General features: G+C 38.3%; 3 protein-coding genes across 3 annotated transcripts; 2 read left to right on the top strand and 1 right to left on the bottom strand.

The window, feature by feature from the left end:
- Positions 2,532-14,154, top strand: LOC109820953 (DEAD-box ATP-dependent RNA helicase 36). The gene is made up of 7 exons (XM_020387150.1): positions 2,532-3,244; positions 3,900-4,473; positions 4,917-5,239; positions 9,298-9,501; positions 9,586-9,667; positions 11,717-11,815; positions 13,538-14,154. Exons 1-7 carry the CDS (start codon positions 2,532-2,534, stop codon positions 13,658-13,660), a joined length of 2,118 nt encoding a protein of 705 aa, XP_020242739.1. The 3' UTR covers positions 13,661-14,154.
- Positions 16,620-17,639, top strand: LOC109820952. The gene is made up of 3 exons (XM_020387149.1): positions 16,620-16,639; positions 17,045-17,166; positions 17,242-17,639. The coding sequence occupies exons 1-3, from the start codon at positions 16,620-16,622 to the stop codon at positions 17,637-17,639; spliced, it is 540 nt and encodes a 179-aa protein (XP_020242738.1).
- LOC109820238 (40S ribosomal protein S28-like) lies at positions 18,723-19,149 on the bottom strand. The gene has a single exon (XM_020386359.1). It carries the CDS (start codon positions 19,146-19,148, stop codon positions 18,951-18,953), a length of 198 nt encoding a protein of 65 aa, XP_020241948.1. The 5' UTR covers position 19,149; the 3' UTR covers positions 18,723-18,950.

Here is a 19,539-nt window from a genome sequence, read left to right as displayed (position 1 = left end):
CAGACCTCGCCTCGATGCATCCGTGCGAAGTGCAAAGTGCGCCTAACAAAGCGCCACTTAGCGCCTCAGCCCGATTAGCCCCGATCCACGGCCCACGGCCCACGACCCACGACCCACGACCCACTAGAACTTTTGAGGGATTAATTCAAATAAAACACTTCTCGGCTTGTCGTTGGCAAGCCTCGAATAAGGGACATTTTGAAATACCAAAACTTTAACTTTCCACTAGGCTACAAAGCATTTATGAAAAGTACTTGTAGTTAATATATATATATAGTTTGAAAACTCATTTTGGAAAGCTATTTTTTGACCAAAAAATTCAACAAATATAATATATTAATCATTAAAATATATTATATTTAGGCTTTGTGAAAGTTCTTAATTTTGTTTCAACTTATCATATTGGGATTTCTCAAAAAAGAAAATATAATAGGAATTTTTACCTATATACCCCGCTACCCCCCACACATTTATCATGCCCACATACGATACTTTCAAATTTGACTATTTGCTAATTTATCTCTATGTTCATTAAGATTGGAATTAAAAAACCCCATCTCATTTAGCGCTGTCAATTCAAAAATTAGGAGATAAACTATTAAAGATATTTCTCTTTCTTTCATTCCAAAAGATAAAGATGGACAACGACTCCATTGATGAACGATGCTAGTGCTCTAAGAGCAAGTGCACCAAGCTCCCACCGCCGCTCTCAAGGCCTACGTAACGGTGGGAGCTCTTAAACCCCCCCTCCAACAAACTCTCAGCAAGCTCCCAAGGGGCTCCCTGGGCTGATGTGGCCAGTGGGGCCCACCGGAGCTCTTGGGAGCTCCCAAGCGCTCCACAAATTTGTGGAGCGCTTGGGGGCTCCCAAGCATTAATTTTTTTTTATTTACAAAACCCCCCTTACTTTTAAACCCAAGCCTTAAAGAAATATTTTTTTTACGAAAAAGTCTTTGGCCTTTGTGTCTTTGCAATAGAAGTGAGGTTTTTTTGATAGAAGAGGGGTTTTTTGATATTGTTGAAGCTCCTAACTAGGAGCTTGTTAGAGCTCCATAAAATAAGGAGGTGCTCCCAAGGCATATTTTTATAATTTTTTATTTCAAAATGCTTGAGAGCTCTTGAGAGTTTGCTGACTAGGACTCTCAACCGGGAGCTTGATGCACTTGCTCTAACCCTCCTTTCCCTCTCTATATCAGCCTCTCTTCAAAGGCCTAACATTGACCAACCTGCTCCATCTTGATGGTGATGTACCTTCATCAAGATTTGGCTCCTTTTCTATTTACAAACTAATTTTACTTTAATAGGATAGGTTGGTCATATTAACAATTCGATCATTTAACCAAAACACACAAGAAATATATATCCTAAAGTAAAACTGACCCTCTCTCGTTTACAAGGGTAAATTTGCTAATAAGATAGAGGGGAATAAGTGTTTAAAAACCCCAACAAAATTATTAACATATAAACAAGTTAAAATGGAACAACTTTTAGAAGTAAACATAATTTTTTGTCCATATTTCTAGTCCCCCAAAAGCCCTTTACAATTTGAAAGAAAACATGAGCAATTTCAAATATTTAAGGGGCTAATGTCTAAATAACCCAACAAAGTTACAGTAAAACTATTGGGTACCCCCTTCAAATAGGAAAAATTCTGAAAATAGACCACATTTGCTAAATATTTAGCAAAATCGATCATTTTGCTAAATATTTAGCAAAATCGACCTCTTTTTGGCCAACAGGCCAAAAAGAGGTCGATTTTCAAAAAAGTGGCCTGAAAACATACGGGACTACTAGTCCCGTATGTTTTCAACACACTAATTACAGATTAGAAAACATACGGGACTACTAGTCCCGTATGTTTTCTGTCATGGTTTTGGTGGCTCACGAAAATATACGGGACTACTAGTCCCGTACATTTTGCAGAGCCACCCGACCCATCTATATGGGACTACTAGTCCCGTATAAATGTCGAAATAAACAGCTCTCCGCCCTAAATTCCGCTATTCCCTTAAAATCTAACTTCTCTCTCCACCTTCACTCCTAAACCCTAAAATCTCTTCACCTTCACTCCCAAACCCATCTCACTCCCTCCCAAACCCATTGAAATCTCTAAACCCATCTCACTCCCTCCCAAACCCATTGAAATCTCTCCCAAACCCGATTTTCACACCCAAACCCAAATCTCCATCTCTCCCAAACCCGATTTCCACACCCAAACCCAATCTCCATCTCTCCCAAACCAATCTCCATCTCTCCCAAACCCAATCTCTCTCTCTCTCCCAAACCCAATCTCTCTCTCCCAAAGCCAACTCACCCCCTCCTCCCTCAAATCTGACGTCGAACTTGATCTCCGATGCCAACGAAATCCGATTTCGACAAGGTAACAATTTCAATTTTTTTTCATAAATTTCTCCAATTTCGTTTAGTTAATATGTATATTTAGAGGTATATCTAGAGGAAATAATGAATTATGATCATCAATTTGTAAAATATCTAATTTGTATACGTTAAATTTTAATTCTTCAGTTAAAATGGCGAATGGAATTCCGATTATTTGCTTATTCAATGGGAAATTGAGTGTTGGAATGAATAATTTGCCTATATATGATGGAGGCTCTAGGAAAATGTTCATGTTGTCTAGAAATTGCAATTTCGATGGAATGATGGAGCAAATATACAGAGTTACCAGAATTAATCATGCCGAAAATGCCATTAAGATCTTTTGTAATTGTCCAATAAATGAAAAAAGAACAATTGCGGTAGAGATCACCACTGATGAAGAATTGAATGATATGATACAACTTGCGGATAAACAAATCGCAATTGAGTTGTTCATTGAAAATATTCCAAAGTCTAGGGTTGTCGAAGTTTTGTATGCTCACGGAGAGTTCTCTCGCATGCTTGAAAGTCAAATCTCGTTATCTCAAAGTGCCTTGCACTTAAAAAATGACGCAGGTGCAACGTCAAGTTACATGTTTCACAACGTGTATGATGATATTTCAGTTGATTTACCGGTTGGTGGTTCTATAAAAGAAGAGGACGAATATGTAGATGCTGATGATGATAGTGAAGATGTTGAGTCCGAGGAGGAACGTCTTGATAGTATGCAGTTCGCAACTGGAGAGAACAATGATGATGCAAGTTGGATGAATGCATATTGCGTGAACAACAATTATGTAGAGTCTGAAGAACCGTTACCCGAAGAGTTTGAAAATGACGAGTGGGTAAATAACTCACAAGCTGAGTTAGTTGAGACGAGTCCTAATTTAGATTTGTGTTATAATGTTCTAATTTTATAACTTTTATCAATGTATACAATGTTAGATGATATATTGTGGCGAAAATTTTGGTAAAAATTTTGGTTGTATGCTCAGCTAGAGGGTCATGCATGTTTTGTGCATGTTTTGCCTCAGCCCAGCAAAAATACGGGACTACTAGTCCCGTATGTTTGCTGGGCAGAGGCAAATTGCCTCTGCAAAATATACGGGACTACTAGTCCCGTATGTTTGCTGGGCAGAGGCAAGTTGCCTCTGCAAAATATACGGGACTACTAGTCCCGTATGTTTGATGGCCGAGGCAAATTACCTCTGTAAATTGTGCGGGGCTACTAGTCCCGTATATTTAGTTGCAAGGGAAATTGGCTCTGCAAAATGTACGGGACTAGTAGTCCCGTACATTTTTGTCATGACAGAAAACATACGGGACTAATAGTCCCGTATGTTTTCTAATCTGTAATTAGTGTGTTGAAAACATACGGGACTAGTAGTCCCATATGTTTTCACGCCACTTTTTTGAAAATCGACATCTTTTTGGCCATGTCAAAAAGAGATCGATTTTGCTAAATATTTAGCAAAATGGTCGATTTTGCTAAATATTTAGCAAATGTGGTATATTTTCAGAATTTTTCCCTTCAAATACGAACATCATATATTAAGCTTCACCCGAAAAAAATTCCTCCCTCCACCATTAAACCCTCCTAACCCTAGAACCTCCTCCACCGACCACGGCGACTCCGACCCAGCGTCCACCCTCTCCTTCTCTGACCTCGGCCTCTCCGACTGGGCCATCTCCACCTGCTCCACCCTCGGAATCCGCCGCCCCACCGCGGTCCAGCGGCGCTGCCTCCCCCACATCCTCGCCGGCGAGGATGTCCTTGCCATCGCCCGCACCGGCTCCGGAAAGACCGCCGCCTTCGCGCTGCCGATCCTTCATCGCCTCGCTCAGGACCCCTACGGCGTTTTCGCCCTCGTGGTTACGCCATCGAGGGAGCTCGCTGTTCAGTTGATCGAGCAGTTTAGGGCTTTTGGGGCGAGCTTGAATGTGAGGTGCTGTTTGGTGGTTGGGGGAATGGGTATGACGGCGCAGGCTAAGGCATTGGGGGAGCGGCCGCACGTTGTGGTTGCGACGCCAGGGAGGATTAGGGTTTTGATGGAGGAGGATCCAGACATTGCGGCCGTGTTTTCGAAGACAAAGGTTTGATTTTTTTTTGTTCCAAGTTGGAGTTTTTGGTAATGTGGTTTATGTTTCTCAGTGGAATTAGCTGTGAAGTAGAAGAATTACAACTTACATTTCCTTATGTAAACAATTTGGCTCTCTTTTCTCAGCAACAAGTAGAAAATGCAGACTTAATTTTGACTTGACACATAACATATCGATGCTGATTTATGAATAGCTAGCTCTTGAATGTATGGTAATCTTGGGTTAATTTAATATAAATGTTACACGAGATATCGAGAATTGAGTTATAAAATTATGATAAGAAATGGTTATTTCATATCTTCTCTTCTGAACCTGAGTTTGATTCTTGAAGATCAAATCATGAAACTAATACATACTATTCTAGATTGAATGTTATTAGGTTATGTTTACTGTCTTTACTACTTTATGTCTAACTATGGATTGTATGATTCTTTCAGTTCCTTGTTTTGGATGAGGCGGATAGAATTTTGGATGTTGGTTTTGAAGAGGAATTAAAGGTGATATTTAAATGCTTGCCCAAAACGCGACAAACTCTTCTGTTTTCTGCGACCAAGACGAGTACCTTGCAGACATTGCATGAGCTTTCTCCAAACAGCACTTACTTCTATGAGGAATATCAAGGGTTGAGCACAGTTGAGTCCCTTAAACAACAATACATTTTCATACCAAATAATGTGAAGGAAGTCTATCTTTATCACATTTTGTCAACAATGGAGGAAGATAGTATCCGTTCAGCCATAGTGTTTGTTGCTACACGCAAGTATGTTTTACGTCTCGAAATAAATTGACATTGATGTTCTTTTATATTATCATAATATTGGATCATACAAGTTTTTTTGAATCATTATGCTCGATGTCTAGTCCCTTAGTTCCTTAACTCATCCTCTATTATAATGCTAAATATCCTTTGGGGCTCTAACTTACATATTTTTCATACATTGTGTATGTTCTTGAAATTTTTTAGTTTATGTTTCAGTAGAATGTGGTTGGTGTATACAACAAATGGATGTTTTAGGCATTAAGATATGATGAGGGCTGTCATGAATTATGATGGAATAGCATGTTTCCATAAGAGCATCTTCACTCTTATGATTTTCTTTATGCAAGAAATGCTAATATTGCAATGAGTGGCACCCGTGATTATTTATGGCTGCAAAATATGAGGTGGAACAGGAGTTTTTTATTTATTATTTTGTTTGGTGTGTGTGTGTGTGTGTGTGTGTGTGTTTGTGTGTGTGGAGAGTTCCCAGAAAAGAAGCCAAATCTAAATTTTGCTATCCGTGTACCATTCCTTCAATATATGGATAGGCCTGGAATGTTCAGAAATTCGAAGGAGGATGCTTAGCTATCTAATCAACATAACCATTCAATACAAACATGGAAGACACTTGCTACAACCTAGCTAACATGTGAGTTTTTAAAATATATGGGGTTTCTGTGCTCCCCTCACCAAAACTTGTTTGTGAACCAATAGTCTAACACTCATCATCTGCTTCTTTTCAATTTCTGGTTTGTCATCTAACAACATAACCTATTGAGGTACTGACTAGTGACTTACCCATTATTTGGTTAGGGAAACCTTGATGTAGACTTTAGACTCTAATCCTCATAGGGGTGATGAGTAGATTTTTTTGATCAACTTGCCATGTGATGTGCGTTTGAAACATGACCTCTCTCGTGGTGATTATATTGTGGCATACCAACAACTTCAACCTTGAAGTACATTGTTTGCGGTTTTCGCTGACTTAGTGGTGTCAGTGGGTGGACTTAGTGGTGTGTTTGGGAGTTTACTAAGGGAAGGGAAGGAAAGGTAAACAACGGGAAGGGAAGGGAAGGGAATGGAAGAGAATTGTAATATGTTGTTTGGGAGTTGAGTAAGGTGAATGAAGGTGAAAAGAAGTAAATATATGTAAATTTACATAAATGACTTTATACTAATAACACATCAGCCCTTTTATTTGTTTTGATGGGGGTAAGAATGTCATTACACCCCTTTACCCTCCTTTACCCTCCTCTACCGCCCAAATCGTGGAGGGAAAGAAAACCAAGCAATTTTACCCTCCTTTCCCCTTCCTTCCTCCTCCCTACCCTCCTTAAAAAAACTCCCAAACAAGATGAAAGCCACATTTCTCTTCCCCTCCCCCTCTCTACCCTCCATCCAATGGATGATTTTGAGACAATCTTGGTGAGCACCTTTCTCCTATAAATCCATTAGATACTTCAAGGTTTCCGTTTAAACAATAATTAACGAGGTAACAATGGTTGTTTTTTGACTGTCTAGATCGTTGGATGGTTGGGGATGGAATGGACCTTATCCACTGGATGTTTAGTGATCCAAGGGTTGGCTAGCCTTGCATCATTGAAGAATAGATTTAATTGGCGATGAGTGTATTAATTCAATGGTATGGTCCAGTGATTGCCTAGCAGACAAGGTCTGCCAGATAGTTTCTTTATGATGGGAGCTGAGTTTGAACCATGTCAAATAAATGGATGGAACATGCACAGCTGGGCTTTCTTCAACAATGGAGTGTTAGGTGACTTTCACAATTAAACAACCTCCTAAGTCCTATAGGTGACTGGGATTTTTATTTGAATTAGTCTATATGTAGTGAATTACTTCCATACATGATCGATAGGATATTAGTCTTCCCAAATTTACTCATGGGTATTTCAGATTTGTCGATTTTGGTTGGTTAGTTTGGGCAGGCCAAGATGTTGTTTATGGTTCCGTTGGATTACTAAATTTGGCTCACTACAATCATCACGACCAGTGGTGGATCCAGAAAAACTTTCTTGGGGGCCGAACAACAAGTGTCTGTTTACCCAAAAATTAAAATGTAATATTATACAACAATTTTCTTTACAAATGAGCTAAATTCCCAACTTTGAACTTAGATGGGGTGCGGATATTTTTTAATCATGAGGGGCAACTTGCAAAGCCGCAATAATTTAGAGTGTGATTTTGTATAATCTTATCCCCCCCATCTCTGGAATAATTAAATCTGTTTGTTGACATAGAAATGCATTAAGTGCATTTGGAGAGGGTTGAGGAGTGATGTGATAGAAACATGGGATTTGAGAGGACATCAAGTATGAGATGAGACGAAGCCTGAAATTCTTCTGAGGTATGTGGCCTATCCTACTCTTGGAGGGAGGATAAATAACTGATCTTAACATGAAATTGTGCGGGTCTGGGTTGTGTGAATGTATTTCAACTTTCAATTTCAGTCAGTTCTAAGCAGGTAAACATATGATACCACAATCTGAAGCAAGAAAATAAATCTAGAGTTTGACCCAAACCTATTGCACTTGTAAAACATATAAACTGAAACCATGACTTTTTCGTTTGGATTGGGTTCAATGAACTGTGAACGATGATACTGGTTTTAAACCCCCCACCCGCCGCCGACACACACGACAGGTCCCCACCGCCCCGCGCGCGCCGCCCGCCGCCTGGCCCCCCGCCCCGCGCCCTGATGGCCCCGCGCCGGCGGCCCCACGCTGCCCCTACCCCGCACCATGACGGCACGCGTGAGATGTAACATTCAAGCTTTCTAAAAGAAAGCTAGTTTGTGTACATGTTAACAACTCTTATTCTATGGAAGCCATTAGAAATTTACGAACACACCTCGGCAATAATTTGGAGGAAGATACCTACCTTAGGAGAGGGCCTTTAGCTCTGCTAAACTTCGCATTGGAGATTAATCTTACTGCTAGCAGTCAGTGTTTTCAAATGCGCGCGCCTCATTGCGCCTCATGCGCCTTACGATGCGGGGCGGTGACGATGCGCCCCACATCTGATGCAGCAGCGCCTTTTGCGCCTCGCGTACATCCGTACTTTGTGTAGGATGCATGTAGTGCATTTCCTCACATAGTTTTTTTTGTTAACATTATAATCGAGTCTTTATACTTGATATTCCATATCCCAAAAAACAAAATAAATCCATTGTGCTTTTTTAATAACCTTCAATTGAGGACCATTATTAATCCTTAGTTTGGATATAAGTTTTGATTTAACATTTGATTTGAAAATTTATGAAATTTGCTACTATGTTGGGTGTTAGCATTAGAAATTAAGGCAATATATTGTGATTTTGTAGCAAGATATTATTTATCATGATATTTTTTATGTAAATTCTAAAAATATGTTCTTTCGTGCTTGATTACATATATTAAAATATTATGTGTGTGGTGTGCGCCTCGCATCACTCGGGCGCGCGCATCGCGTTACGCCTTGCGCATGTGCGCGTAAAGATGCTTTGCGCCTCGCGCATTGAAAACACTGCTAGCAGTTGTATTGTTCCCGATGCCATTAAGCTTTTGGCTGCTCCTATGAATTTGGTAAAGACATATAGGACACATGGCTTAAATAACTGCTACGAGTCAGAACAAACTCCATACTGGGTATCTGACTGAAACCCCTCTCTTAAAAACAAGGTTAAGGATGTGGTTGCGGAGTATGGTAGATGACATACTGGGAAATGATGGAATGTTGAATATGTGGTGTTTATGTACTTGTTTGTTTAAGAATATGGAGAACATTTTGATTACCGGGAATATTATGGTGGAGGGAGGGGCCATAGAGCCAATAGTGTGGTGAGCAGAGGGTGATCTTCTGAGTATGAGATTTCCTTTCTTAGTTATTTGTGACATTATGCTTGTGGTTTTCAATTTATGCTTTAGTTCTATAAGCAAAAGTAAAATAACATCATTTTCAGTGTTAGCTTTTGTTGGTATGTGAGTTTTCATCTTTTCTTCTGTAAGTGCCCCTGTATGAGATCGTACTTCTCACTTTTGCTTCTTTAAATGTTCATGCAGGAGTTGCCATCTTCTGAGCTTGTTACTGGAACAGCTTGATCAGAAAGTAGTTGCTTTACATTCTGACAATAATCAGTCTGAAAGGCTTTCTGCACTGAGTCGATTTAAATCTGGCCAGGTTCCTGTTCTGCTGGCAACTGACTTAGCCAGCCGTGGTTTAGATATTCCAACTGTCGATCTTGTTATCAATTATGATATCCCAAGGTTAAGCTCATCAAATGTTGGGACATTATTTACCATTTTGGATGACTATGCAGGGATGATAGACACTTGTTTTACTCTATGCAGGGATCCACCAGACTACCTCCATCGGGTGGGCCGTACTGCAAGAGCTGGCAGAGGGGGCCTTTCTATCAGCTTCATCACACAGGTCTGTCACTACAGAGATGTTGTATTTTCTCATATAAACTATGTTTAACAATTCTGTATAAGAGATGTACTTAAGCTTATTCTTGAGGTTGTAAATTGTGATTGCCCTGATTTCTTTTGCAGTTTCTACCTGAAATTTCAGATATAGTTTGACAGCTATAGAACAATTATGAATTTCACGGACTAAAACTGCTTATTCAGCTTCTAGCTCTACATGCATGCATACATATGTATATGTATGCATGTATATGCACATATATGTATGCATGTATATATGTCTTATGAGTGAGTGAGTGAGTGAGTGTGCGTGCGTGTTAATATTTGAGAAATTACAAAGTCGTTGCTTAAAAATAATAATACAGGCATGTTTGCTTTCTGGTGGTTTATACAGCACTTTGTTTCTATTTTTTCCTCTTCTTTTGGTTACTGTTCAAATCCAACTTTAGAAAATCAAACTGATGTTCTAGTTCATGAAACTCGAGAATGGTTGCTATTTCTTGTTCTTGTTTGCCATTATTAGGTACAATTCATTTCCTCCTTGTAGATAGTCAATGGCTTGATGTTTCTGGTTGCTTGCACACAAAGATATTAAGAAGAGAGAAATGAAGGAAGTAAGGAAATTAGTGAAAAGGAAGAGTTGTGATCAATTGGAAGGAGTAATAGGAAAAGGTAGAGAAAGGAAAGGAGACCAAAGAAGCCATTTAGGGTCAAGCTCCTATCCAACAATGAGATAGAGAAGCCCAAATTCCACAATGATTGGATTGTACTGTTTCTTATGATATCCTGTTGGAATGCTTGTAATATTTTTTATGCCACAAAAGTGATCTGTCCATGATGATATTTTTGACATTAAAAATCATAATGTGATAATGGGAAGCAAGAAGATGCCAGATGAGGGTAGCTGAGCTGTTCTAACCTCATGTATGATAAAAATGATGGGGCGCAAAATTGAACAAAATTATTCCGATAAAAGTAATGAGGCTGTGAGCTTACTATAGAATAATGGAGTTGTAGATGGAGCAGAAGAGAATCAATTCCATTAGAAGCTTGAACAAAACTGAACTCGACTCTTTTTCACTTAGTCTCATTGTTTGATACAATTGGATGCATCAACAGGTTGACACAGTTTAATGTATGATATATGGGCTGGGCTTGGTTTAACTTTTAGAACCGCTTAATTTCAGCTTAACTTAATCCATTCAATATGCCATATCTAAACAGTGGAAGCTAACATCTTATTTCACCAAAAATTTTCCATCAATATGTGGTATAGCCAGAGAAGCATATTATTTCAGAGTCTTAAATCTTCCGCAGAAGTACTATGTGATCTTTTAATTAACATGTCCTGTCCTGTAACCTCATGTATGTCTTCTAGTCTGGTTGCTGTGCCATGAAACTAAAGGTTCAAGTTAAAATTCTGTACACTTGACATTAGCAGTTGCATTACCTTCTGTTCGTTTATAAAAGTTGTTGGTCAATCTTTTTGATACAATTTCATGTTGGGGTACTAAACAATTTGTTTTGCCTACACGCATAGTTTGATTATCGATCCAATTACCAGTTTGTTAACTGTGTAATGTTATTTTATGACAAGTGAGTACGGTCAAGGACATTGTACAGAATAACACGAAACACGAATGATTAAACAATCAAGATATTGATTTTGGGTTAGTTGTTTTATGTTTTTCCCCAGCTAATCAATACAATCTCTAGATTAAGATTATGGGTGGTGGACCAAAAATGCATATCAAACCAGCATACTACTATTCATCATTAGGCTTTCAAGCTATCTGGTCTTCAGCAGAAGATGACTTGCGTGGATAGGGAAAAAGTTGACAGTAGTACAAAAATAAGTGTTAAAAATGAAGTTTGAGCAAGCTCTCTTGGAACCTAGTGTGATGGTTCCTAAGTTATTGTGATATCCGTGAGCTTAAGGTGACAGTTTGTTGGGCTATTGCTAATTTGTTCATCCTGTAAGTTTCATAGTATTTTCTTCTTATCCGCCTTTGCTCTCAGACATGGTGCTAAATTGGACTTGAATTACTTGCAGAATGATATAGATCTTATTCATGCTATTGAAGCCGAAGTTAAAAAGAAATTGGATGCTTATGAATGTAATGAGAAGAAGGTGCTTGAAGATATTACCAAGGTAGCTCATTCAAACATATTATTTTGTCATAGTTAAACGACCTTTTGATACAACTCGCTCATGGCTTCTGCTATTTTCCCCTATTCTTCACAGAACTACCTCATGACTTCTGCTATTTATTTATTTATTTATTTTAAATTCATCTGCTAGATCTATGAGGTTGCATTTGTTGTTGGTTAGAAATGTTGTTTCTTCGATTCTTTCACTGCAGAAGACTTTTCCAGGTTTTTTTCCCTTTCCAAAACGATTATATATATTGTTGTTTGCTTAATAACTTATCAATTTAACTGCTTTGACGTTATATTTGTTTGAGGACTTGCACTAAATTGTTAATTAACTAGCAATTAATAATGCTTCCTCAAATCAGTTCTCATTTGGTTTGCATGTATTTAAGTTTTCTAAATATTGATAGTTTTGCAATATTTTTCTTCTTTTTCATGATCTTCCTGTATTTATTTTCTTGATCCCCTTTTTTATTTCCCTCCTTTTCCTTCTGAATTACTTTACTCATGTGCAACAGTCATACACAGTTTGTATATGCATCGGTAGATTGATTGATGCTATATATTGTAATATTAGTATGCCCCAAGTCCAAGATCTTGCAATATTCAGTAAGGTGGTTGGGATAACTTCTAACCTAAAACGATAAGATGCTTCTGTCAGTTGCAACATCAACTCCACTAAAATTAGGTGTGCCTGGGGTTGTTAGAAATGTGCTGTTTGTAGGCAACAAGAAAAGGTAGGATTCTTTAGAACTTTTTACCAGCTATAAATGGGAAAGTAGCTTCTTTGTTAGGTGGCAGCTATCAGCTGGTAGAGTTTCTCTTGTGGGCTTTAGAGGTCAGGCCTTATCAGGTGAACCGAGAGGTAATTATTCTGTGGTCTGGGCCTTGTCTATGTGCCCACTTATGATCAAAGAGGTGGATATGTAACTCTATGTCATCAACTTATTGTAAAGGAGATATTAATAAAAACAGTACAAATATAGCATCAAGTAGGAGGCAGCAAAATAAGCATTGAAATAGCATGACAAACATCAGATAGTGTGTTGATGTGCTCAAGTTCAAGTCAAGGAAGTCCATAAGCTCCTTGAAAGACGTGTTTTGAGGATCAAGTGCTATCAGAATGGGCTTATACCAAGTGTGGTTAGTACTTGTTGACAAGCTTCCATGAAAGAGGAATATTTGATGTAATTTTTGTATTTGCAAAAAATGTAGGTAAGTGTTACATATAACAAGAGGATTCCCATGAAAGACGGTACAAAAGGCATCTGTTCCTGCAGTTTGGAGTGGATAATCAATGAAGCATTCTGCAGTAGCCTGCAAATCGAATTATTGTTTATTATTTGTTGGTTTATAAACAGTTCGAAGAGAATGTATAATATAGCTCTCTCCACGAGGGCCACAACAAAAGTTAAGACCTTTTCACTAGATTGGATTATGCGCATATCTTTCGTCCCACTGAACTGGAGAGATTGTGTGATGCCTTTCAGAAACATACAAGGACCACAAGAAAAAAAACTATGTTCATTGCATTTCTTCTCAACATGGAGAGAATAAGGGACAGTTATTTATTGATCGATAACCTGATGGAATTTATTGAACTACATTTGACTAACTGGTAACTATAAAATCTTTATCACCTTTGCAACCTGAAATAAATGCACTTCACCTTTTTGCTAAAGTTGTGACTCAGTTGATTCAATTGCTGATAAATTTTCAGGTGTTCAAGGCGAGACGGGTTGCAAGAATGAAAATGAGTGATGATGGGTATGATGAAAAAGCAGAAGCTCGAAAAAAGCTCAAAAAGCGCAGGAGAGGAGATGCTGAAGAATCAGAACCCTAAAGATTAATTGCAAGAATGAAAATGAGTGATGATGGGTATGATGAAAAAGTAGAAGCTCGAAAAAGCTCAAAAAGCGCAGGAGAGGAGATGCTGAAGAATCAGAACCCTAAAGATTAATTGTAGTATGGGACTAATCAGATGAAAGCTATTTGAAAACAAGTCAAAATGCAGTTGCTCTTGCTATGCACAAATATCAGCAACCCGCAAATTTGAAGTGTTACAGACCCCTTCTCAATTGATGGATCCAAGTTCTGCACGAGGTCGAGAATAATTAAAATATTATATTTTATTCTTTTTTGGGAAATTAACGGGCAAACTCGTTCATATATTATTACATGGTAACAATATAATGTGTGATTTGAGAATGATGTAAGCTTATATTTGAACCTGCAAATGTCAGGTTTGGTATTTTTTACAATTTGTATAAGAATTATGTCTTGCTGCTACGTGCATGTAAAAAAACTATTTATCTCATAATTGGGGTTATTCTCTTATTGAGTGTTTATATTTGAGTCATTTTATTGTAAACTTCCTATACTGAGAAGGTTCAGGGTGGCAATAGGGCTTATTTATTAGTTTAGCGTCAAAGCTTTTCATATCAGCTTGATCAAAGTTGAAGTCCTCGTATATTTGAACATCCAATAATTTAGTTTAAACGCTAGTTAAAACAAACAGCCAAATTAATTTTTCTATTATATATTTGTTTTGATGTTGATTGTTTAATTGTCTTCATATCCTGAGCTGATTATGTGTTCAATCCATATTCTTTGTTCATTACTATTCAAATTATCCACTTTCCACAAACTCCTATTGGCTAATAGTATCCAGACCTAATTAAATACCGTCGGAAATTCAAATTGTTGTAAAGGATTTTGGCCATCAAATATTCTCTTTAGGATATCTGAATTGTAATCTCAACGCCTTTGGAACAGTTATGAACTCTTTTTGAATGTAAAAGTAGGAATAAGTGCAACACAATTATTTCATTAGTTAAATTCGGAAAATGATAGGGTCACACCTCCAACCACATCCCAAACCACACCTCCTCTCTCATATGCTACAGTGCACCGGGTTTCACATTGGATTTTAAAATTTTAAATTCTTATGTGGAGCCCGGTGCACTGTAGCATATGAGAGAGGGGGTGCGGTTTGGGATGTGGTTGGGGGTGTGCCCCTAGTACCACCCGTTAAATTCAGTTTTGTATCACTACAGTATTGTGTGCTGAACATAAGCTTTTGAGGCAATTTGAACAAGTAGGGTGCAAACTGTTTGGCTATGATACTGATTATCTTCTTATCCGCTTACCAATCATGGATACGGATACGGACACGGCTATGTCTCTATAAGTAAAATTCATATCAGTATCCGCTAAAACCGGGTGCAAATGTGTAAGGGATATACATGTGGATACAAAACAAATACGAGAACACCAGATACTTGAAAAAATAGAAATCAATTGATATAAGAGAGTTTATTAATATGTTTGTTGTATTTGATAAGCTAAGATTAGATCTATTGATCATCAATAACCTCAAATCTATTAATCCAAGGATTACAAGTATTTCAACAGTCTAACCAACATATATTCAGATATGGATTTGGATATTTAACAGCAGTATTCGTAGCCATATCCTATCAGACACAGATTTAATAACCATATATGTACCCTAACAAATATAGGTACAAATATTTTCTCAGATATGGATACTTTTTTTGCACCCCTACTAACTAGCCAATACCAATGTTCTAATTTGTGACAATGAAGTCATACTTGTGGAGGAGAACTTGGAAAAAGCAGTTTTTTGGTCATAAGTCGACTCATGCACAGGCATAAGTCGACTTATGGTAAGTCGACTTATGTTTGTGTCGTAAGTCAACTTACGATCTGCTCTGGATTGTTGATTTTGGGCTCTGGCAAGTCGACTTATCAGGTCTGATAAGTCGACTTATAATCTCTTCTCCAGTTGTCGTTTTTCGCTCTGCCAAGTCGACTTATGCAGACTGATAAGTCGACTTACGACGGGTTTTTTGGAAAGTTCAGGTTCCTATTTGCAGTCTGTTTGGGTTTCTGTTTTGGTATAAATACCAATACGATTTGAGGGTTTTGTAGGAGCGTTTTGGGGGATTTTGGAGCACAAAAAGAGAGATCTTTCTGAGCTATTTGTTAGGGTTATTGGTTGAGAGGTTGAGAGATTTGTTGGTGAGATTAGTTGGTTCGTTTGAGCGACTTGTAATCTTAATTTGTACTCTCCTTCTCTATTAGTGGAAACCCTCCCCCTTCTTGCCCCGTGGACGTAGGCAATTGCCGAACCACGTTAAAATTGGTGTTTGGTTTGTGCATTGATATTTGGTTGTTTTTAGCCTTCTTGGATCGGCGTTTGTTTTGGTTCCTCGGCGCCGCCGTCTGCACAACAATACTTGTTCAAAAGAGTGATTCAGGCTCAGGGAGTTAAGAAGGGCTAGGATTCAAACTAGAATTTATTGTCCTAAAGTTTTCATTTATTTTTTCTTACTACCTAACCAATATTATACAGCCAAAGTGAAATCAAACTTAAACTCCAAGACTACATTAGCAAATTAAAAAAAAATCCGACAAATTCAACTTATTAGTATCCTTTGCACCCACTACTCCCTTCAGCACCTTGTCTCTAGTGGCTCTTTCTTATGTTGCTGCGTAATAGTTTCTCACACATTTTACTCTCATCACTTTCTCTCTAAAATAAGCAAGATACAGATGGATAGAACTCCTCTTCTTAATCCTTCGGTTTCGATATTAATTACAACTCAAGTAATTTATTCCGAAGAGTCTGGCCTGCAAATTTTCTTTTTCATTTTCTTTTTGTCTTCTTCTTTGATATGCCGGCCTGCATTTGTTTCATATAACGTACTTATCATGTTGGGAGTAAGCAAGAGAAACTACTGTTATTGTTCTTGTGAAAAAAAAAATGGAAGGATTCAATGGAGGAGGAGGAGGAGAGGTGAGGAGAGTGCATATTCTCTACGTTCTCAGTCGAAATGGCGCCATTGAGCAGCCTCATCTCATCCGTGTTCATCACCTCCATCGCAACGGCGTTTATCTTCGAGGTTTCAACATAATTCTGCGAAAAAATTTTCCTTCTATTTTTCGATGTTTTTAAAGGGATTAACATGGCGAGTTACGTGTGATACGAATAGATGTGAAGAGATGGCTAGCTGATCTAAGGGGAAAAGATATGCCGGATTCATTTTCATGGTCATATAAGAGGTTTGATGAACTTCAGATATCTCTAGTATCCGCTTTGTGTCTAAAAATCTAGAGAAAATGAGTAAACGTTTGAAGGAAAACAGTACTTGGATAATTTCTTTCATTTAGAGAAATCGTGATTGTGAACTTTTAAATGTAGGCGATATAAATCGGGCTATGTGTGGCAAGATCTCGCGGATGATGAACTCATCACCCCTATATCCGATAATGAATATGTTCTGAAGGGTTCTGAGATTTCTTCAAAAACTGATGTCTCTTCAGGTGAGTTGTCCTCAAAATTCCCTAAATTCAATCTAAAATATAATTAAAACATGTTTTCATCCTTTTCCTCGGCAGAGATTTTCTCAAGCGACGAAGGACAAAATCATACTCCCGCATCAAAAACCTCCCCAAAACCTCAGCATGTCGAAATAGATAGTAACATCTCTTCCGACCCCAATCAAGAGTCATCAGAGGCCTTGCCACCGCCACCACCGCCATCTCTCTCCAGTCCAGATGTGTCTGATGATTCCGCTATAAGTGCATCAATCATGAACACCGACTTGTGGAAGAAACATCCGGAGCAAGAGGAGAAGGATCATGAAGTAAAAGAAGAATGCATTCCTCGAAAAGAAGGTAGCGAAAACGAGTCCCTTAGGAAAAACAAGTCGCATTCTAAGCGGACCTCGTGGCTACTTCGCAATCTGTTTAGGTGCGAGGGAGCGAGGGAGCCGAGACAAAAGATAAGGCTTTGAGGATGGTGCGGAGGCAGGATAGATATCAGACTCTCAGTGAAGGATATTACGCGAGAACCGCGTTAAACGACATTTTTAGAAACTAGAGAGCAACAGTAAAAGACATGTTTAGAAACTAGAGGTATCTATCTATCTGTGTATCACATATTCGGGTGACACTAGGGGCACACCCCCAACCACAACTCCAACCACACCCCCTCTCATTTGCTACAATGTACCGGGCTCCACATAGGATTTTAAAAATTTAAAATCCCATATGAGACCTGGTGCACTGTAGCAAATGAGAGAGGGAGTGTGGTTGGAGTTGTGGTTGGGGGTGTGCCTCTATCATTTTCCCATATATTCAGTTGGGTAACAACAGAGAATTGCTTCCGTATGCATGGGGTACCGTATACCGCTAGAAGTTATAAAGCAAGTTCTACAAGAATTTTCCAAGTTCTCATTTCACCTTGGCACGTATATCTATTTTAATTGTCTCACTGCAATCCGAATCCAAGTACTGCACCATCAATATCCGCAAGTATCATCAAACATCATTTTTGACTTTCAAAAGGTCGATCCCGCCTTCATCAACATAAAGCGCATGCATCATCAAAACATCCTCTTGCCTTTCAAAGGTTTCATCAAGTTGGCCAAGTATGCACCCTCAAACATCATTTGTGTTTGATTCATGATGGAGCAACATAACAAGCTCGTCTTAAAAACAGGGGAGGATAACCTTCATCACAACTGGCTGATTAGAAAATCCTGTTATCATTACCAAAAACTTATTCGCATCGGAAACAGAGTTACCAAGAGGTAAAAAAAAATCATTTCTTGAACAATTTCAATAACTTAAAAGAAGCAATCAGATAAACTTGGTCGAAACTATATCCTAGAAAGGCAACTGGAAGCTAAAAATATAAGAAACTGTATTAAGGTACAGTTGCTAGAAAAAACTCAGAGAAGGTCACAATAAGCTCAAATACTCGCTAGACTGTAAGAAGCTGTATTATTTCAGTTTTTTTAAAATACGAGAATAATTGTTAAACAAATAGAATACGAAACAATAACTTGAATATAGATAACATAGCTTTAGCAAAAGAAAGAAGAACGCCACACGCACCTAACCTTTAGCATAAAAAAAAATCCAGCACCAATAAAAAGATAGAACACAGTAAGTTATCAAATCCCAACTTTTAGCAAGTTCTAGGACAAATACAATTTAGCTTTTAATCATGTCATACAAAACATAGGCATATCCAAAATAACAGAAAACAGGAAGCAACTAAGAGGCAAAAACCAAAAGGCATAAAGCCAGCGAAGGAGGAATCAGCGAAGCCTCCTAGCTTCTCTTTCGGACTCAAGAAGGGTAAGGATATCGCCCTCTCTGACCGGGCCCTTAACATTTCGCATAATGAGACGGTTCTGATCATCTAAGAACTTGACCCTAACTTGGGTCACTTGACCCCTTGATCCTGTTCGCCCCATCACCTTAACAACCACTGCATGCTTTACTTGAGTATCCATGCTGCAGATACAAAAAAACATACAAGTTGAATGTCCAAGCATCAAATTCTAGTAGAGATGGAAGAACATACGTAGTGTTCATATAAACAACTTTTTTACCAGGATTGTTAAAAGTAATAGTTAATAGAAACTTCAACAGTTAAATCAATATGCACAAAAATAATATGTTAAAACTGATAAAGAACAGAGTTCTTAGGTATAACTTGATTGTCGCATACAGGCTTATTAAACAAGGAACCTGCACTAGATATCCACTAATTGGCATTTGGCAATATATTATAAGAACCACATTTATTACCAGTCCTACTCAAGTTCATATAACATGACAAAGTTGATCAGCTTAATGGTAATATGGTATAAGTTTTTCCCCCTGCACAAGAATCTACATAGG

The sequence above is a fragment of the Asparagus officinalis genome, chromosome 8 (assembly GCF_001876935.1).
Source record: "Asparagus officinalis chromosome 8, Aspof.V1, whole genome shotgun sequence".
NCBI lineage: Eukaryota > Viridiplantae > Streptophyta > Magnoliopsida > Asparagales > Asparagaceae > Asparagus > Asparagus officinalis.
The sequence above is the reverse complement of the archived record's forward strand: the minus strand, read 5'-3'. Positions and strand labels throughout refer to the sequence as shown.